Below are 16,785 nucleotides of genomic sequence, written 5' to 3'. Positions count from 1 at the left end.
AAGCTATTCATCTTCGAACCGAATGGGTTCGAAGGATGTGACCGCATGGGTGCGGTTTGCTTACTGGTAGGGGTTTGTTTGATGCGGGTAATGGTCGTTTTGGGACCATACCCCTTCAAGTCCCCCCAGTCTAGTGTTGCTACCTTGTGCAAGTTGCACGTGGGAGGAGTACTGGACTTATGGTGTAGGAAGGTAGTGTGGCAGTCTGGAGAAAATTCTAGGCCAAATCAAACTGGTGATCTGGTAAAAAATCCGGCTATGCCTCTTCCGTACCGGTGAAGGGATTTCGCTTGATGCGAAATTCTCAGCCGCTGCATGTCATCAGGTGGGTTGCCACCTGTTGTTGTGTTGAAGGCCTGTTAGGGACCTTCATAGTAATGCTGCACAAACTTCGAACCAACCTCTTGGATGGTGGTTCGAAGGTTTGCACATGTTTCGAACCTCTTGGAGGTGGTTTCTTCTTCGAACCATTTGCCAGAATGGTGCACGAAGAAGAAAAGAAAAGCTTTTAAACCAACCTTTGCGGTCGGGTTTGAAGGTTTTGGATGTTGTGTTAGAACTTTGCTCAAGTTCTATGTTCAGCATCCTATGACGAGATGACCATCCCTTTTTTGTGGGGTGTTCGTGTTCATCTTGATAGCTCTCAAGTAACCGTACGTTCTTTGCGGTTACTTCGTTGCGTCATTGTTGGCCCTGTTTGGTCGAACAATGTGGATCTAAACTATGGGTAAATAAACATGGTCATAGGCAAGGGGGTGCCCATTGTTGTTTATTCCATGCGATCCATTGGTAGGTAAACAAAGTCCTAAGCAGACTTGTTACCGCGGTCCGTTGGCAGGTAAACAAAGTCATAGGCAGACTTGTTACCGCTGTTCGGACACTTGCTGCTTGATAAGTGCTTGTTTAGAGCACGTATCTGCGTTCTTTCTGGAGCCACTTTCCTTCACGCTCCAATACCGAGTTTATAACGAGGTAGGCTCGTTCGGTGATGTGGAGTGAGCTTTGCTCTTCCGTAGCAACCACTCTGCGGAAGCTATGGTTATGTCTGTAGCTCTTCATGGGTGTCTGCGATGTTGCAGTCCCATTTTCGCTCAAAGTGTGCTTGTTGCACGGATGTAACTCTTGAAGGTTCAGGAGTCAGGGCTGCTGATGTGCGGGCGCGTAGATTCCGTTCCTTCTTTTTTCTGAAGAAGTTGTTCATGCACCCTCTGTGGTTGTGAACCGGACAGGAGGGATTTGAAGCTTGAAGAGAATGAAGGCAATGCGCTTTGCCTGTTCCTGATATGCGGTTCAGTCCAAAGAACAACACTGGTTCTGAGTATCTGACACATCTGAATGGGTTCATGTGTGTCACTTCCGCATATTTCACGTGTGCTCGTGAGTGATGCGGAAAAGGTAATATATCCCTTTATAGTATAGATAGATATATTTCTACCTATTTTTTAGGGTATATAAAAAAACGACATGCGGTATGGGTTATGGTGCGGTAAACCAGTAAAACCGCATGCCGCTTAGGTTTTTTGGATAATGTTGTCGCTTTTTCTTGCCTACGTGGCTTGATCGCACGTGTGAGTTGGTAGAAGTTGGTGAGACGTTTCTGCATGTGCTGAAATGAAAGGACATTTGCACTGCCCGAGGCATTAAATGCACTGTAGCAGGGAGTGTAAACGTCTTCTTTGTCAGGCGCGTGGGCGGCCACGCGCGCGTGATAACCGTCAGCTAAAACGGCGCTCGACACGTGTTGTTGCAAGATACGCTCTTTTTGAACGTGATGATTTGCTTTCTCCCTCCGCATTAATTGCGATGGGTATATAAGGGGAAAACCGTTCGTGGTTTCCTCTCACTTGGTCGAAAATTCAAAAAATTTGCCGTTTGAGAGAAAGTTGTCATCTGTCTTCTCCGACGATTTTTTCTGAAATTCCGGTGAGGTTTCTAGTGTTTCTGTTCACCATCTTCTGTTTCTTTGATATTTTTGATGGCTGAACCATCTAGTCCACATAATGTGGAGGGTGAAAACCCTGAACAGCCGATAGTGGCTGAGGAAGAAGAAGAGGGGGCTGCCGGTGGTGGATTACCGGCGCTGAAGTGGACCAGAAAAAGCTTTGATCGCCTTATGCTTGAGGTCCAAATGCCCTCGGAATATGGGGCTCGGTACCCATCAGAGGGTGATACTGGTGCCGACGCTCCGGCCGGTTATGTGACCATGTGGTCCGATTTCTTCGGAGATTGTAACCTCCGATTACCGTTGACGGTGTTTGTTGTGGATATCTTGGAGTGGTACAAGGTCCACATTTCTCAAGTGAGTCCGCTTGGGATGATTCGGATTCGTAATTTTGAGTTTACCTTCCGTGCTCTTGGCATAGAGCCTACCGTTGGAGACTTCCGACGGTTTTATCAGATGACAGTGTCCATGGGGTTCTTTTCTTTCCGTCTACGAGACGGTACCCCAAAGCTGATGACTCCCCCTAAGGGGATGACGATGTGGAAGAAGAAGTTCTTCTATATCAAGTCTACTGCCCTTGCTGTGGCTATGACGTTTCGGAATGTGACCGAGACGATCATAACAGAGACCATTGCGATGCCCAGTTTGAAATCAGTGCAATGGTTCCCGCAACTGCAGACTATTGAGTCTGTGAAGTTGACCAACACGCAACTATGGCTGTTGCGTATGATGTTGAGGAGGGGCAAGAACTCGAAACCCGTGGTGCGGGAAAAGAGCGGTGGTACGTACTTTTTGTTTCTTTACGTTCTTTATCCTTACGTGTGTTACTGACCTTTGTGTCTACTATCAGAAGATGCTCCCGCATGGAGGATGTTTGCTCCGGATTTCGAGGGTACGGTTGAGACCGTAGTTTGTGCGGATGGTGAACAGGATCACAACACTATCATCCGTAGTAACTTCCGGGTGCCTACTGCGGCTGCACTGGCAGTTGAGTTGCCAGTAGGCAAAGGTATACTATCGAAGCTTTGCTACTTGTGTTGATCATGTTGTGTTATTGACGTATTGATTCCATGCAGGTGATCTTGGGGCCTTGGGGGACCCTGAAGCGAAAGGAGTGCCTAAGAGGCAAACTGTGAAGGGCGTGCGCTTTCGCCAAAAGAAGATAAAGGAGGTCACTACTGTGCCTCATCTGGTGCCGCAGGCAGCAGGTATCTCTCATTCCTCTTTTCGTCGACACAAGGATTATGTGATAGTGTCTGATACCCTTGAGGGTTTGAGTACAGCCGCGGAGTCACGTTCTGGTGCTGCGAAGAAGCAGGCAGAAGAGGCGGCTGCGGGAGGGACAGCTGCGGGCCCCCCTGTGATTGGTGAGAAGAGGAGGCCAGAGCAGAAAGCTGCTGGTGGTGTTGAAACCAAACGTCGGAGACTAGTAACCAAAAGGTCTGCTCCGGCGCAGAAAAAACCTGCGGTTGTCGTTGGTAAGTGTAGGCTATCTAGTCTTAACTGTTGTGTAACTAGTTCTGATAGCTATTCGACTTTTTTGCAGAGCGTCAAGATGAAGATTTTTCTATCTTCGATGCTCCGGAGTCCCCTCCGCGTGCCATGGATGCGGGTGGAGCGGAGGTGCCATCGACACCTCCAGTCAAGGTGGTACCCGAGTCAACCGTGCAGAAGGAGGGTACCGCAGAGAATGCTGCGGCCCAGATATTTGATACTGTCGACTCGTCTAACAACCTGATCTCTCCCAATGAGGGGGACGATTTGAGTTTGCGGTTCACTGCTACTGGGAAGCAACATTCTGACGCTGAACCGCAAAAAACTGGCGCTGAAGCGCGGCAGCATGATGCTGGGCCGCAGAAGTCTTCGGTTGATAAGGGTACTAGCTCGTCTGCTGGTGGTGCGGGGTATGACGGGCCTCCAATTCAGCCTGGGGAGTCTGAATTGGAGTATTACTACCGCACCTACTCCCTGGATCGCAGTACGCTGTACCATCGACCCCCCTGGACTGCATTGCAGGGGGATGATATTGCTAACGACCCTGCGGCCTGCAGGGAGATCTTGGGCGGTCTGGGGACCCCCTTTGAAGTTGAGCGGGCTCGTGCCGTACCGCGGGAGCTGCGTATAAACCAGCTCTCGACCATGTTGGTAGGGACTTCCATTGTGGCTAATGCCATTTTGGAAGATTATAAGGTGCTGGGCCGCCGCGAGGAGGAGGCTGCTCGTATGCGGGCGGAAGCCGAGAAGTTGGTCGAGGCTGCTCGTGCGGGTGCGGAGCAGCTTGAGAAGGATAAAGCTGCTTTTGAGAAGCAGAAGCAGACCGCTGAGTGGGCTGCCACTGTCCAACTGAAACAGGTGCGTACCCTTGCCAAACTCCTTGCTGATGAGCGTAAGCGTTGGGAGGAAATTTCATCCAACGAGCGCAAGAAGTGGAACGAATCTTGGGCTAAGCAGAACAATCTTCTGTTTCATACTCGGCAGGAGCTAGCAAACGCCAAGGCGGCAAATGTTGCCTTGGGCAATGAAAAAGCTGCGGCTGAGGCCGCAGCAGCTAAAGCGCTGCAGGCAAAGGATGAGGCTCTGAAGGCGCTTGAAGAGGCCAAAGCAGCCGGGGCTCGTGCCTCAAAGGCCCTTGAAGAGGCCGCGGAGAAGGAGAGCCGTTCTTCCAAGGCTCTGGAAGAGTTGAATGCGGAGCGCATTCGTTTGGATAAGGTTGTTTCCAGCCTTCAGGTATGTTTCGTTGCCTCTGTTTTATATTTCCTTTATTGTTTTGAAAATATTTATCGGGTGAACCGTTTGCTGTTCTTGTAACAGGCTGAGGTTCAGGCCCGGGCTGTTGCGGTTACGGACCTTACTGCCCGTGTGTCTGATGCGGAGAAGCGAGCCGACACTGCCGTTGAGGCCAAGGATGTCTTGGTGTCCTCTTTTAACCAGCTGGAAGCTGACCGTGAGTGGCTGCGGACTCACGGCATTGCGCGTGTAAGTGTCCATTGTCTGTACATTTGCTTGGATTAGCACGCAAGACTTATGATCTTTTTACTGCAGATTGTCGAGGCTATAATGAATGCCCCTGAGACCTCATCTGGATTGGACCTGGTCAAGGAACGTGCGCGCGAGGCTGGCTTCAAGGCTGGTTTTAACCGCTGCATTGGGCACATCAATGTACTATCCGCAGGCGGTTATATTGATCAGGCATCCGGGTTCCGTGATGTGGATACCGAGGGTCGTCTGAAAGCGGCCGTAACCTCCTTTTATGATACGCCCCTTGCCTGTGTAGGGGAGCTGGACGAGTGTTTGGAGGTTGCGGACTATGTCGACCGCTTGCGTATGCTTTATCCGGATGTGGAAGAGGAAGAACCCGCTGGTGGTGTCGGAGGAGACGCGGGGACCAGCGGTTCAAAATAGGGTTTAGGTTGGCTAGTGTGCCTCCTTTTTTGTATTCCTCTTGTATAGAATAGGAACTTTATGTAAATTCCGTAAGCATCATGTGGATACTTGAATTTTTTGAATATAAAGTTTCTTTGTTCAGTTTGTACAAGTGTTTTTAATTCTTGCATGTCTGAACGTGTGTATGCGTAATCTTTACCCATTTATGAACGGGGTCAAGTATACTCCATACTTTTGTTGTATGGGTATGTATCAATTCTGTTATTTACCGTGTGAGGGTTTTTAGAATTGCGTAAACTTTGTAAAAGCTTATATTACCGGAACTCTACCCATGTGTGAATGGGGTCGAGTGTACTCCATACCTTTGTCGTATGAGTCCGCGTCAATTCCATTGTTTGCCTTTTTGGGCTCAGGAATTGTGTTTAAGTGTTTAACAAAAACTTGTGTATCCGGCCGGATAAAGCATGCAAGTCTGCTTGCCTTTTGCTGGCCTATTACAATATTTGTGTGTGGTTACCACTTTGTATGGGTATCACGAATGAAGATTTTGCCAATCTGTTTTTGGGATACCGCAAAGTGGAACACGCATTTGTAATAGTAATAACAAACAATAATGTAGAAAATTGCTTATTTATTTATTTGCAAATGGCCTGCGGCCCAATAGGTTACATAGAGAGTGTAAGAACATAGCTTACATATAGCAGCGTCTAAGCTGTTGTGCGTTCCATGTTCTGGCGATAGGCTCGCCCTCTAGTGTTTGTAACCTGTATGCGCCCTTCCCTAAGACCTCGCTGATGAGGTAGGGTCCTTCCCACTTGGGGGCAAGTTTTCCTGGGCGCTCGGCGTTAGATGCCTCGTTGTCACGTAGGACGTAGTCCCCTGGATTGAAAGTACAAACGCGGACTCGCGCGTTGTAATACTTTTCCAGTTTGGATTTGTATTTGGCCTCGTTGATGGCGGCGTTCTCGCGCCTTTCTTCTAGGAGGTCCAAATCGATCCTACGTTCTCTGTTGTTGTCTAGCTTTTCGATAGCCAACATTCTAGGAGATGGGAGGCCCATTTCCGCGGGTATCACCGCTTCCGACCCGTAGACGAGGCTGAAAGGTGTTTCCCCGTTGCTTGTTTTTGGGCTAGTGCGGTGAGCCCATAAGATGCTTGGGAGTTCATCGACCCAGCCACGCCTGGCTGTTCCCAATCGTGCTTTGATTCCTTCGACTAAGCCTTTATTTATACTCTCGACTTGGCCGTTCCCTTGTGGGTGTGCGACTGACGAGAATATGTGTTTGATGTTCAGCTCTTCTAGCCATTGTTGGAATTCGTCGGCAGCGAAGTTGGTGCCGTTGTCGGTAACAATGTACATTGGTAAACCGAAACGGCAGATGATGTGCTCCCAAATGAACTTTCTTGTTATCATAGCAGTGGTGGAAGCGAGTGGTTTCGCCTCTACCCATTTTGTGAAGTAATCAACCGCTACTATGATAAATTTAACTGCACCTGGTGCGTCCGGGAATGGTCCCACTACGTCGATTGCCCATTTTTGAAAAGGCCATGCAGTAGTGACGGGGACCAGATTGTTCTTTGGTCGCAACGTTTTTGGAGCATGGCGCTGGCAGTCCATGCATTTGCGTAATTCTTTGACGGCGTCCAGGTGCATGCCGGGCCAGTAATACCCGGCATTCATGATTTTTGCCACGACCATGCGTGGTCCGGCATGTATGCCGCATATGCCCTCATGTATCTCTCGGATAAGGTATGTGGCATCTTGTGGATTAACGCATCGGAGGAGCGGTCCGAGGTATGACTTTCGGTATAAGATACCGTCTCCCATTTGATAGTGGCACGCTTTGTATTGCAACTTACGTGCCTCTGTTTTGCTCTCGGGAGTCACACCTGACTGAAGGTATGCGATAATTGGTGTCATCCATGACGTTGTTCCGTATTGGATGACGCTGACCTGGCGGAGAGGAACCGAAGGATTTTGCAAAATCTCGATACGTATCTCCTTTGCCAGGTGCTGGAAGCTGGTGGATGTAAGCTTTGATAGTGCATCCGCGGATTTGTTTTCGCTTCGATTAATGTGTCGAATATTGAATGAAGCGAATTTGGATTTTAGCTGCAGGGCTTGCTCGAGGTAGAGGATCATGATATCCCCTTTGGCGGCATAGTCGCCGCGTACCTGGCCCGCAACTAACAAAGAATCGACGTGCGCTTCCAGATGTTGCACGCCGATTTTGACTGCTAAACGTAGCCCGGCTAATAGTGCTTCATATTCTGCCTCGTTGTTCGTGCTTTTAAAATCGAGGCGGATGGCATATGTAAGCTCTTGGCCGTCAGGGCTGACGAGTCGCAGACCTGCGCCCGCGCCTTCCTCGTTGGATGCACCATCGGTAAATAGTGCCCATACTTCTGAGGAGGGTGGTGGGGGCGCAGGATTTTGGGATTCTTCGCATTCTTGGATGCGATCTGCTGGTACTTCAGCGGCGAAATCAGCTAAGATTTGGCCTTTGATGGCAGGGCGCGGTTTGTAATGTATCGTATGTGCGCCCAGTTCAATTGCCCATTTTGTTAATCTCCCGGAGATGTCGGGTTTGGATAGGATCGGGCCGATCCTGTAATTGGTTAGCACTGTGATGATGTGGTTTACGAAGTAACGTCGTAACCGTCTTGAAGCATGTACCAGTGCTAGTACCAATTTTTCCATTATTGAGTATCTCGTCTCCGGGTCGTTGAGCATTTTGCTGATATAATAGATGGGTGTTTGAACCCCCGCTCGTTCCACTATTAATACCGCGCCCACTGCGTTGTCTGCAGCGGATAGGTATAAGATGAGTGGCTCATCTTTGCATGGTGCGGTTAGTGTTGGGAGTTGTATCAAACACTCCTTCATTTCCCGGAAGGCCTTTTCAGCCTCTGTGGTCCACTGGAATTGTTCTTTCTTTGAACAGCTTCGCAGGGTTTTGATGAAAGGGTATGACTTGGCTGCGTGGTTAGCCAAAAACCTGTTGAGTGCCGCCAGCCTTCCGGCCAGGCGTTGCATATCTTTCATCGATGCAGGCGATGGCATGCGCTCGATCGCCTGCACTTTTTCCGGGTTTACCTTGAATCCATCTTTGGTGACGATGAACCCAAGGAATTTGCCTTCTTCCATTCCAAACGAGCATTTCCCTGGATTGAGCTTCATGTTGACGCTTCGCAGAGTTTGGAATGTTCTTTCTATATCGGTGAGCATGGTATCTTCCTCCATGCTCATGACGACCAGGTCGTCCATATAGATTTCTACACTTTTGCTTATTTGACCGCGGAAAGTGTCGTTCATCAGTTTTTGGTAGGTTGAGCCCGCGTTGCGCAACCCAAACGGCATTTTTGTATAGCAGTAATTTCCGGTTGGGGTCCGGAATGCCGTTTTGTCTTCATCCTCAAGTGCCATTTGTACCTGGTGGTACCCTTTGTAGCAATCGAGGAAACACTTCCACCGAAATGGCGCGAGGTTATCGACCTTTTCGTCGATTTCTGGAAGCGCGTAACAATCCTTGGGGCAGGCCTTGTTAAGGTCCTTGTAATCGACGCACATGCGCCAGCCCCCGGATGGTTTTTCTACCATGACAGGGTTGGATAACCAGGTCTGGTACTTGACTTCCCGCAGTATACCTGCGGAGAGCAGTTCTTCGATCTGCTCTTGCATTGCCTGATTTTTAGCTGACCCAAGGTGGCGTTGGCCTTGGATCACTGGCTTGATACCTGGTTTGGTATTCAAATAGTGCTGCGCTATTTCGCGTGGGACCCCTGTCATGTCTGCGGGAGTCCACGCGAAGATGTCTTGGTTCCTGAAGAGGAGCTCCTTTAGGTGCGCTCTGGTGGTCGAGGATAAGGCGTGACCCAATGTGACCTTCTGTTCCGGATGCTTTGGGTTGAGAACCCATTTTTCCGGTTGGCCGACGGGGGTGGGCCTTGCGACCTTTGTCGGACGTGCTTCGTCCGTCATCATGACGTCCTTGCGGGCGTAGATGATTGCAACCCCCGATGCGGTTGGGAAACCAACCGCGGAGTGGGGGACGGATGTGATCATATTGAAATCTCCTTGGGATTCTCTCCCAAGGAGGACGTCATAATTGGAGGTGTGGGGTAAAACCATGAAGTTTACCTCCTCCGTCCGCGTGTGTTTACCATTGGTAAGACGCACGGGAAATGTAATTTGACCTAGGGGAAAGACTGTTTCCCCTGCGAATCCGGCCAGCGGGTAATCTACGGCCTGCAACCGATCTTTGTCCTCTTGGTCAAATTGATTGAAGCATTGCTCGTAGATTATATCGGATGTACTGCCCGGGTCAATGAACAAACGCTCGGTGCAGTAATGGGCCAGCTGGCCTGAAATGACGACGGCGCGTCTATCACGCGGTCCGCCTCGGACTTTTGGGAAGACGACTTGCTCGTCTTTCCAATCATTGTCCGGTCTTCGTGCCGCTTTGCGCGGCCTACCTTTGCCTCCGTAAATCATGTGGGTGGAAGCCACGTACATGGCTTTCTTCCCGGAGGAGGTACCTTCGTTGTGAGGGGTGATATGCTTGGTGGGCTTCTGTCCACCTGGTAAGAGGTGTTGTAGTTTCCCCTCTTTCAACGCCCGCTCAATCTCCAGCCGGAGACTGATGCAGTTGTTGGTGGTGTGGCCCGAGTCCTTGTGGTACTCACAGTATAGTGTGAGGTCCTGACTTTTCTTGGACTTCATTGGTTGGGCCGGTCGCAAGAATTGTGGATCTGCGAGGAGGACCTCTCTTGGCGACTGGTTGATCTCGGTCCATTTGCGGTCCCGAGATTCTTTTCTTGGTGCCCGAGTGTCTCGGGCAGGGTTGTAGCATTGTGGGTCAAACGTGTTGGGTTGCGGGAAATACGGTTTAGTAATATCCCGATTTCCTGCATCCCGGTTTCGTTTGTTGTTCCGTTTGGACCCTTGGTGGGATGTTTCGGCTTGGGGTTTTGCCTTTTTGACGTGCGGTTCGAGCGACCGCTGTGTCTGGGCATATGTCTTGACTGCGGTCATGACATCCTCCCATTTTTTAGGCAAACCCTCCTTGCCAGAGATGGTCATGATCATCTCTCTGTCTTTGACGGCCCGAATAAAATGGTTTCGCGCCATTTGGTCCGCCACGTCGCCTATCTCTAGGCATTCTTTATTGTAACGGATGACGAATGCCTCGAGCGATTCGTCATCCCTTCGCCAGATGTTCATGACGTCCAACGAATCGCGTTCGTGGCGTCGCTGCTGGCTGAAATGGGCGAGGAACTTGGCGCGCAAGTCCTCGAAAGAATCCAGTGATCCCACTGGCAAAGAATCAAACCATGCCCTGGCTAGACCGATAAGGGTCTGGGGGAAAAAATTGCACCAGGTGGGTTCGTCCCACCTGCCATTGACGCCTGCGCCTGTGAAGATGTTCATGTGGTCGTCCGGGTCGGTCGAGCCACTGTATTTCCCAATGTTGACTGGGAATTTTGTCGTTGTGATATCGGCGTTGGCGATGTGCGGGACGAATTTTGAATTTTCGGCCGCGGCCCTTGGCCTGTATGGTTCGTGCACAGGGCGCTTTGCCGCCCTGAGGTATGTAGTGCGGGGGTGACTGGGAGGAACATAGTTGCGTCCCCCCGGTCTGCTGTTGGTGTCGTGAGACTCCCCGCGGTAGGTTTGATCGTCAGGGTCGGTATGGCCGTACCCTTCCGTGTGAGGTTGTGGGCCCAGTCGGCTCTGGATGCCTGGGCCGCGCCTGGAGGCTGACCGCCTCCTATCTTCGCCATAGGGGCCCAGGCGGGTATGCACTGGCCCTCTGGAGCGGGACTCATATGAGGAAGTATCCTCGTTGAGTGTATTGACCGAACAGTAAGATGATCCACGGTCGTCATGTCGGCTCCTGGAAGCCGGACGTGAGTGTAACCTGCCATCGTATTGGAGCATACGGTTGGCAGGTGTGTGTTGTATTGGAGTAGGCCCAGCCTGTACGTTTGCTTCCGTACAAGCGCGGTTGTAAGCCGCTATCAGCAGGTCAGTCTGCTGTTGGTACCAGGAGTGTAAGTCCACGCCTGGTGGGAGCACAGTTGGGGCTTGTGATAAGTCGTGTCCGAACGCAAAGGATGGGATCCTTTGGGTGGACGTGCCAATGTGTCCGGGTTGGGGGGTCGAAGGGTGGACCCCTGTTGGGATCGGGGGATTTGGGTTATCCGCATTGGTGTTTTGGTTATCAGTCATGATCTTGAGAGGGAGAGGGATGGATTAAAAAGTGCTAAGAGTAGCGGTGGGCGCCAATGATGAAACAATGGTTAACCGGGCAGGGTTAACACACTGGTCTCGTCAAGAAGGGTTAATCCCTTCCTCTCGGAGATCGCTGGCTGGGTCACCGGTGGATGATCTCCTGCACAAGGAAACAAGCCGTGACTCGTAACAAGGAGGATGGGGTGGGGGGTGCTCCTTGTTACCACTCTCCGGCGTGAGAATCAGTAGTTTGCTTGAGAAGCAAAGCAAGATAATAGTAGTAGTTAGAGGGTTGTGAAGAGATACCTCAAACCTGGTTTGGGGTCGGTATTTATAGCCGAGGAGTGAAGGAGGAGATTGATGGATGGGCTGACGACGAGCTGCACCGTTGCAGGTGTGTCAGTCTCGCCGGCCGTGGGGGTTACGCCACGTCAGCCCATTGCTTTAATAGCTCTGACAGGGGACTGTCGCCGGCGCCACTTGCCTCGTGGTGTCAGCCACTTGCCTGGCGTGTCAGTCCACTTGTTGGATATGCAGGGTGCGGTGCGAGCCGCATCGCTGCATGCGGTAACGTCTGAAGTTACCGCGTCTCCTACTTGTGATCAAGAAATACGCGAGATGCGGTGTTGGCCGCATCATCGTATGTGGAGACTATTTGCTCGCTTCCCTTGTCGTGACGAAAATGGCCATATGATGCGGTGCCAGCCGCATCGATATGCTCATCTTCTTTCGTACTTGGGTCAAGCTATTCATCTTCGAACCGAATGGGTTCGAAGGATGTGACCGCATGGGTGCGGTTTGCTTACTGGTAGGGGTTTGTTTGATGCGGGTAATGGTCGTTTTGGGACCATACCCCTTCAGTACTATAGTGGGACTAGTAGCTACTGATCTCTATTTGATTGAATCCATGATGTATATTATAATTATAATTATAATCATATTACAATTTAATTTTATCAGCCCCCTTTATGTCTTCTTAAGTTTTGAAATCAGCAAAATTGTTTTTATTTTATTTTATCGAATTGAATCTGTTTGTTGGTCACCCGAAGCTGTTCGTTTGTTTATGATTTATGCAATTCTGTTTATGTATGAATGATTAATCTATAGTTAATACTACCATGGATCCAAGCAACCCGAACAACACAAACAACCCGAACAACCCGCCACAAACCCCGTGGACGACAACGGTTTATCCGATGTGGGCGACTCCACAATTTTCTTTTACAAGCTACAATCAAGTTCCTAATGCGTTCAACCAACTTCCTCAAACCCCGACTCCTAACGCGTTCATGCAACTCTCTCAAACCCCGACTCCTAACGCATTCACGCAACTCTCTCAAACCCCGAATCCTAACGCGTTCACACAACTGCCTCAAACCCCGCAACCTACTAGTTTATTTCAACTTCAACAAATCCAATTTCAACAACAATATCAGCAACAACTTAAAACGTTCCAACAAAGCCAAAGTCGGCCTATTAATACGAAAGTCCAATCGCAACCGACACCCGATACCCCTTCGTTAGACGTTTTGGATGACATTGACGCTGTACCCGAAACCCAACCTCAAAGTCCTAAGAAAACATCTAAAAGAAAGCGTTATATGTCATTATCGGTCTAGTTCTTTTTATGTTATTCTATATAATCTTTCCAAAAAGAATTAATTCACGTACCGATATTGTAGATAATCTTCTCACAAATATTCAATCGGTGGAGCCGAGACTCCAAGTAATAATCATTAAGTTAAGGTTGTTAAAATAACTTGAAGCTTGCTTAAAATCGACTCGGTTGTAAAAGAGCAATCTTAGTTATGCTCGTTTCGGTTTGTAAACAATTAGCTTGACCTTGGCTTGATTCGTTAACAACCCTAATTCACACACATTCTTACTTCATTCATGAGAATAATATCTAAATTTTTTTTTTGTTTGTTAATATCATTCCACACGAAAAAGGGCAATTACAAAGCAATGGCAGGTAGTCGGGCAACAAGTTGCGCCGCTACCCCCTTTTGAATAGAAAAACCAATTCTACTAAATACAAAGTTTGAAACCTTTAGCGACGAAGAATTACTATTAACGACTTTTTGAACCCGATTTAAAAGTCGCACAGCGTCAGGAGCGAGACCACCAAAGGTATCAAACGCAAACGGGACAAACACATGTTGATTCTCCAGGCAGGCTTTCTCATGTTTTGTCACTTTGCTCGCCTCTGCCTTGAGCACCGCTTGCCCTACGACAAAGCCCTTGTCCTTGAGCCCGACAAGAGGGGATATAACTTCTTAGATAATTTGTATTACCTGTTTTAGTTCCATATATATTTTCACAATTTTAGTTATTAAAATTTGATCTTCGATCCTTATATGTAATTATCGGCATAAACTTTGAGCGTATCAAGTTGGAGGTGAGTCGTCGACGATGTCTTCAACAGATTTCATTATAACTTGACTTTTATGAAATTGCCATTTCAAACTTTAAAATTTCTAGACGACATTTGACAAAGTCAACTTCGACGCAATTCAAACCAGACGACACCGTATTTCTCATATCCACTTGCACACGTCCACAACACGCTTCAGTTTTCACAACACTATAAAAGCACATCTACATATCAACTAACTAAATTAAACAAACCATCTTTTCTAAAAAAAATCAAACAAACCACAATGAAAACTTTTGGTATACTCATTGTTGTCGGAATACTTCTGGCCGGAGTACTTAACTCCTCCGCCCAGAATTGCGGCTGCAGTCCAGACTTGTGCTGCAGCCAATTTGGTTTTTGCGGCAGCGATGAGGCATACTGTGGTGCGGGCTGCCAAGAAGGGCCGTGTTTCTCCGCCCCTCCCACGAATGATGTTGATGTTGCTAGCATCGTGACCGATGCATTCTTTAATGGTATCGTGGATCAATCAGACACCGGTTGTGAAGGGAGAGGGTTTTATACACGCGCCGCCTTCCTTGAAGCCCTCGGAAACTATCCCCAATTTGGTAGAGTTGGATCGGAAGAAGATTCAAGGAGGGAGATTGCAGCTTTCTTCGCACATGTCACCCATGAAACCGGACGTAAGACCATTCTTTTTCTATTTTTATCATGGGGTAGCGACGCAACTTGTTAACCGTTTACCAACTATGTCGATATAAATTCATAACTCATTTAGTTAATCTACATAATTGCACCTTAGTGTCAAAAAAAATAAAATAAGGTAACGTTTAGTATTACTACTTCTTTAAATCATTTTAAAGTACCTTATTATAAGCTAACCTATACACAACATATATACGTTTATTTAATCGTCAACAACGAACACAAATAACAAATAAATAATGTTGTTTTTACGGTTACAAAAGAGATTTGTTATAACCTTTTCTTAGCATTTATTTCTCTTATTAAAAGAAAAAATACATAGATGTTAATATACGTTTTCGTAAATTAACTTTAAGTTTTGCATGTGATCACAGATTTTTGCTACATTGAAGAAATAAACGGTCCTTCAATGGATTACTGCGATGAAAGTAATACTCAATATCCATGTAATCCTAGCAAGGGTTACTATGGGAGGGGTCCGATCCAATTGTCATGGAATTACAACTACGGTCCAGCCGGGAGGAGCATTGGGTTCGATGGGCTTAATAATCCTGAAATTGTTGCCACAGATCCTGTCATCTCTTTTCGGACAGCGTTTTGGTTTTGGATGAACAATGTCCACCCAATCATTGGCCAAGGGTTTGGAGCTACTATTCGTGCTATCAATGGAATGGAATGTGATGGTGGCAATTCTGCTACTGTAACTGCTCGTGTCCAATACTATACTCAATATTGTAGCCAACTTGGAGTTTCTCCGGGCGATAACCTTCGATGCTAAGCTATTTGACATGTGGGATTCTATCCTTACATATAAGGACAATAAAAAAATAAACTTAGTATTTGGATACAACATGACTAAAAGAAATCAGATTTAGGTAAATTGTTCTATTATTCATTCACCTTTCCAATCAGTATATATATAGACAACAAACTCACAACTAATTCAAAACAACTCAACTGTAACCCACTCATAAGAGAGGTAATTTTCTCTTTTCTCTCTCGTTTCGTCTTCCCGGCCGGCCTTTGGGGTTCGACGAAGACGGTCGGATCGGAATAGCGATTGAGGTCGTCTCCTTCCTTGACTGGACCTTGGTTTCTATCCCTTTCTTACTGGTTCTTTCATTCGCTTCGAGGGCGGCTGTTTTCTTTCTTACCTCTGTGTTTTGCTGGTTGTGGCCCCTTGACGGATCTTCTTCGGGATTGCTTAGCGGGTCTGATATTGGTCGCGGCTGTTTGGTGCAGTTTAGCTAGACCAATTCGAATCCCGTTAACCTTTCTTTGAGCTTTTCTGCTATCAAGGGTGTCCTAGGGTTTTCTGTCGGGTCTGGGGCAGTCGTTTGAGTTTGGGTTTTATGGCGGGAGTTAAGGTTATTAAATTTTTCGTGTCAAACCTGCCGGATGGTTGCACTCCTTGGGAGCTCAGGCGAAGCATGGAAAATTATGGAGAAGTATCTGGGACCTACGTGGCGAGGAAGAGAGATAAAGGTGGGTGCAGGTTTGGTTTTGTCAGCTTCAAAGGAGTCAGGGATAAGGGAGAGTTGGAGAAAGCTTTAAGGGGAGTGAGGATGGGGGACTATAAGCTGAAGGTGAATGTTGCGAAGTTTGCTGTTGAAAATTCTGGCACAAACGCTTGTCCAGAAGGCGGTGGTCAGGCACCGAAGCATCCTGTTCCAGGTGTGAAGGCAAGTGGGTTTGGTGGTAAGGTTTTTAGATCCTACAGTGACGTTGTTCGGGATAAGAGAATGGGGAGGGGGGGGTGGATGACGGTATAGGAGGTGGTGGGAGTCAAGGTGTTCCGGGGGAGGAGGGAGTAGAAAAGACCATTGTTGTGCCGGACAGATTGGTTGCCTTTGACGTTTTGCGGGGGCGGGCTGTGGTGGGTAGGACGGTCGATCTGGAAACCTTGGTGGACTTTGCTAAGCTCCTTAGGATAGCGAAGATCAGTGTTGAGAACATCCAGTATTTGGGAGGGTTATCTATTTTAATTTCCTTCGGGGACAATGCCGGGGCGAGTGCCTTTCTCAATGCCAGGAAGGTGTGGGAACCCTGGTTCTCTAAGGTGGAGATTTGGGACGGTCAGTCTTTACCTTTTGAAAGGGTTGTCTGGTTGAAAGTTTATGGGGTCCCTTTGCACTTGTTTGATAC

The 16,785-nt window shown here is 48.2% G+C and overlaps 2 protein-coding genes across 2 annotated transcripts; both read left to right on the top strand.

Annotated features, from left to right (window-relative positions):
* Window positions 1–2,410: 2,410 nt before the first annotated feature.
* LOC110882677 lies at window positions 2,411–4,067 on the top strand. Its single transcript, XM_035982968.1, has 6 exons — window positions 2,411–2,723; window positions 2,793–2,951; window positions 3,019–3,150; window positions 3,226–3,420; window positions 3,489–3,846; window positions 3,959–4,067. The coding sequence occupies exons 1-6, from the start codon at window positions 2,411–2,413 to the stop codon at window positions 4,065–4,067; spliced, it is 1,266 nt and encodes a 421-aa protein (XP_035838861.1).
* A 10,114-nt stretch (window positions 4,068–14,181) lies between these two features.
* LOC110885787 (endochitinase EP3) lies at window positions 14,182–15,487 on the top strand. The gene is made up of 2 exons (XM_022133497.2): window positions 14,182–14,618; window positions 15,015–15,487. Exons 1-2 carry the CDS (start codon window positions 14,222–14,224, stop codon window positions 15,416–15,418), a joined length of 801 nt encoding a protein of 266 aa, XP_021989189.1. The 5' UTR covers window positions 14,182–14,221; the 3' UTR covers window positions 15,419–15,487.
* The last annotated feature ends 1,298 nt before the right edge of the window (window positions 15,488–16,785 follow it).

Source organism: Helianthus annuus, chromosome 14 (genome assembly GCF_002127325.2).
Source record: "Helianthus annuus cultivar XRQ/B chromosome 14, HanXRQr2.0-SUNRISE, whole genome shotgun sequence".
Classification (NCBI taxonomy): domain Eukaryota; kingdom Viridiplantae; phylum Streptophyta; class Magnoliopsida; order Asterales; family Asteraceae; genus Helianthus; species Helianthus annuus.
Note: the sequence above shows the minus strand (reverse complement) of the source record. Positions and strands in the feature narration are given on the sequence as shown.

Bases quoted from the DNA above. Each gene is read 5' to 3' on its own strand.
- LOC110885787 (XM_022133497.2), top strand. From the start codon at position 14,222: ATGAAAACTTTTGGTATACTCATTGTTGTCGGAATACTTCTGGCCGGA. The intron at 14,619-15,014 runs GTAAGACCATTC...ATGTGATCACAG, and splicing joins TGTCACCCATGAAACCGGAC to ATTTTTGCTACATTGAAGAA.
- LOC110882677 (XM_035982968.1), top strand. From the start codon at position 2,411: ATGGGGTTCTTTTCTTTCCGTCTACGAGACGGTACCCCAAAGCTGATG. The intron at 2,724-2,792 runs GTACGTACTTTT...GTCTACTATCAG, and splicing joins GGTGCGGGAAAAGAGCGGTG to AAGATGCTCCCGCATGGAGG. The intron at 3,847-3,958 runs GTATGACGGGCC...ACTGCATTGCAG, and splicing joins TCGTCTGCTGGTGGTGCGGG to GGGGATGATATTGCTAACGA.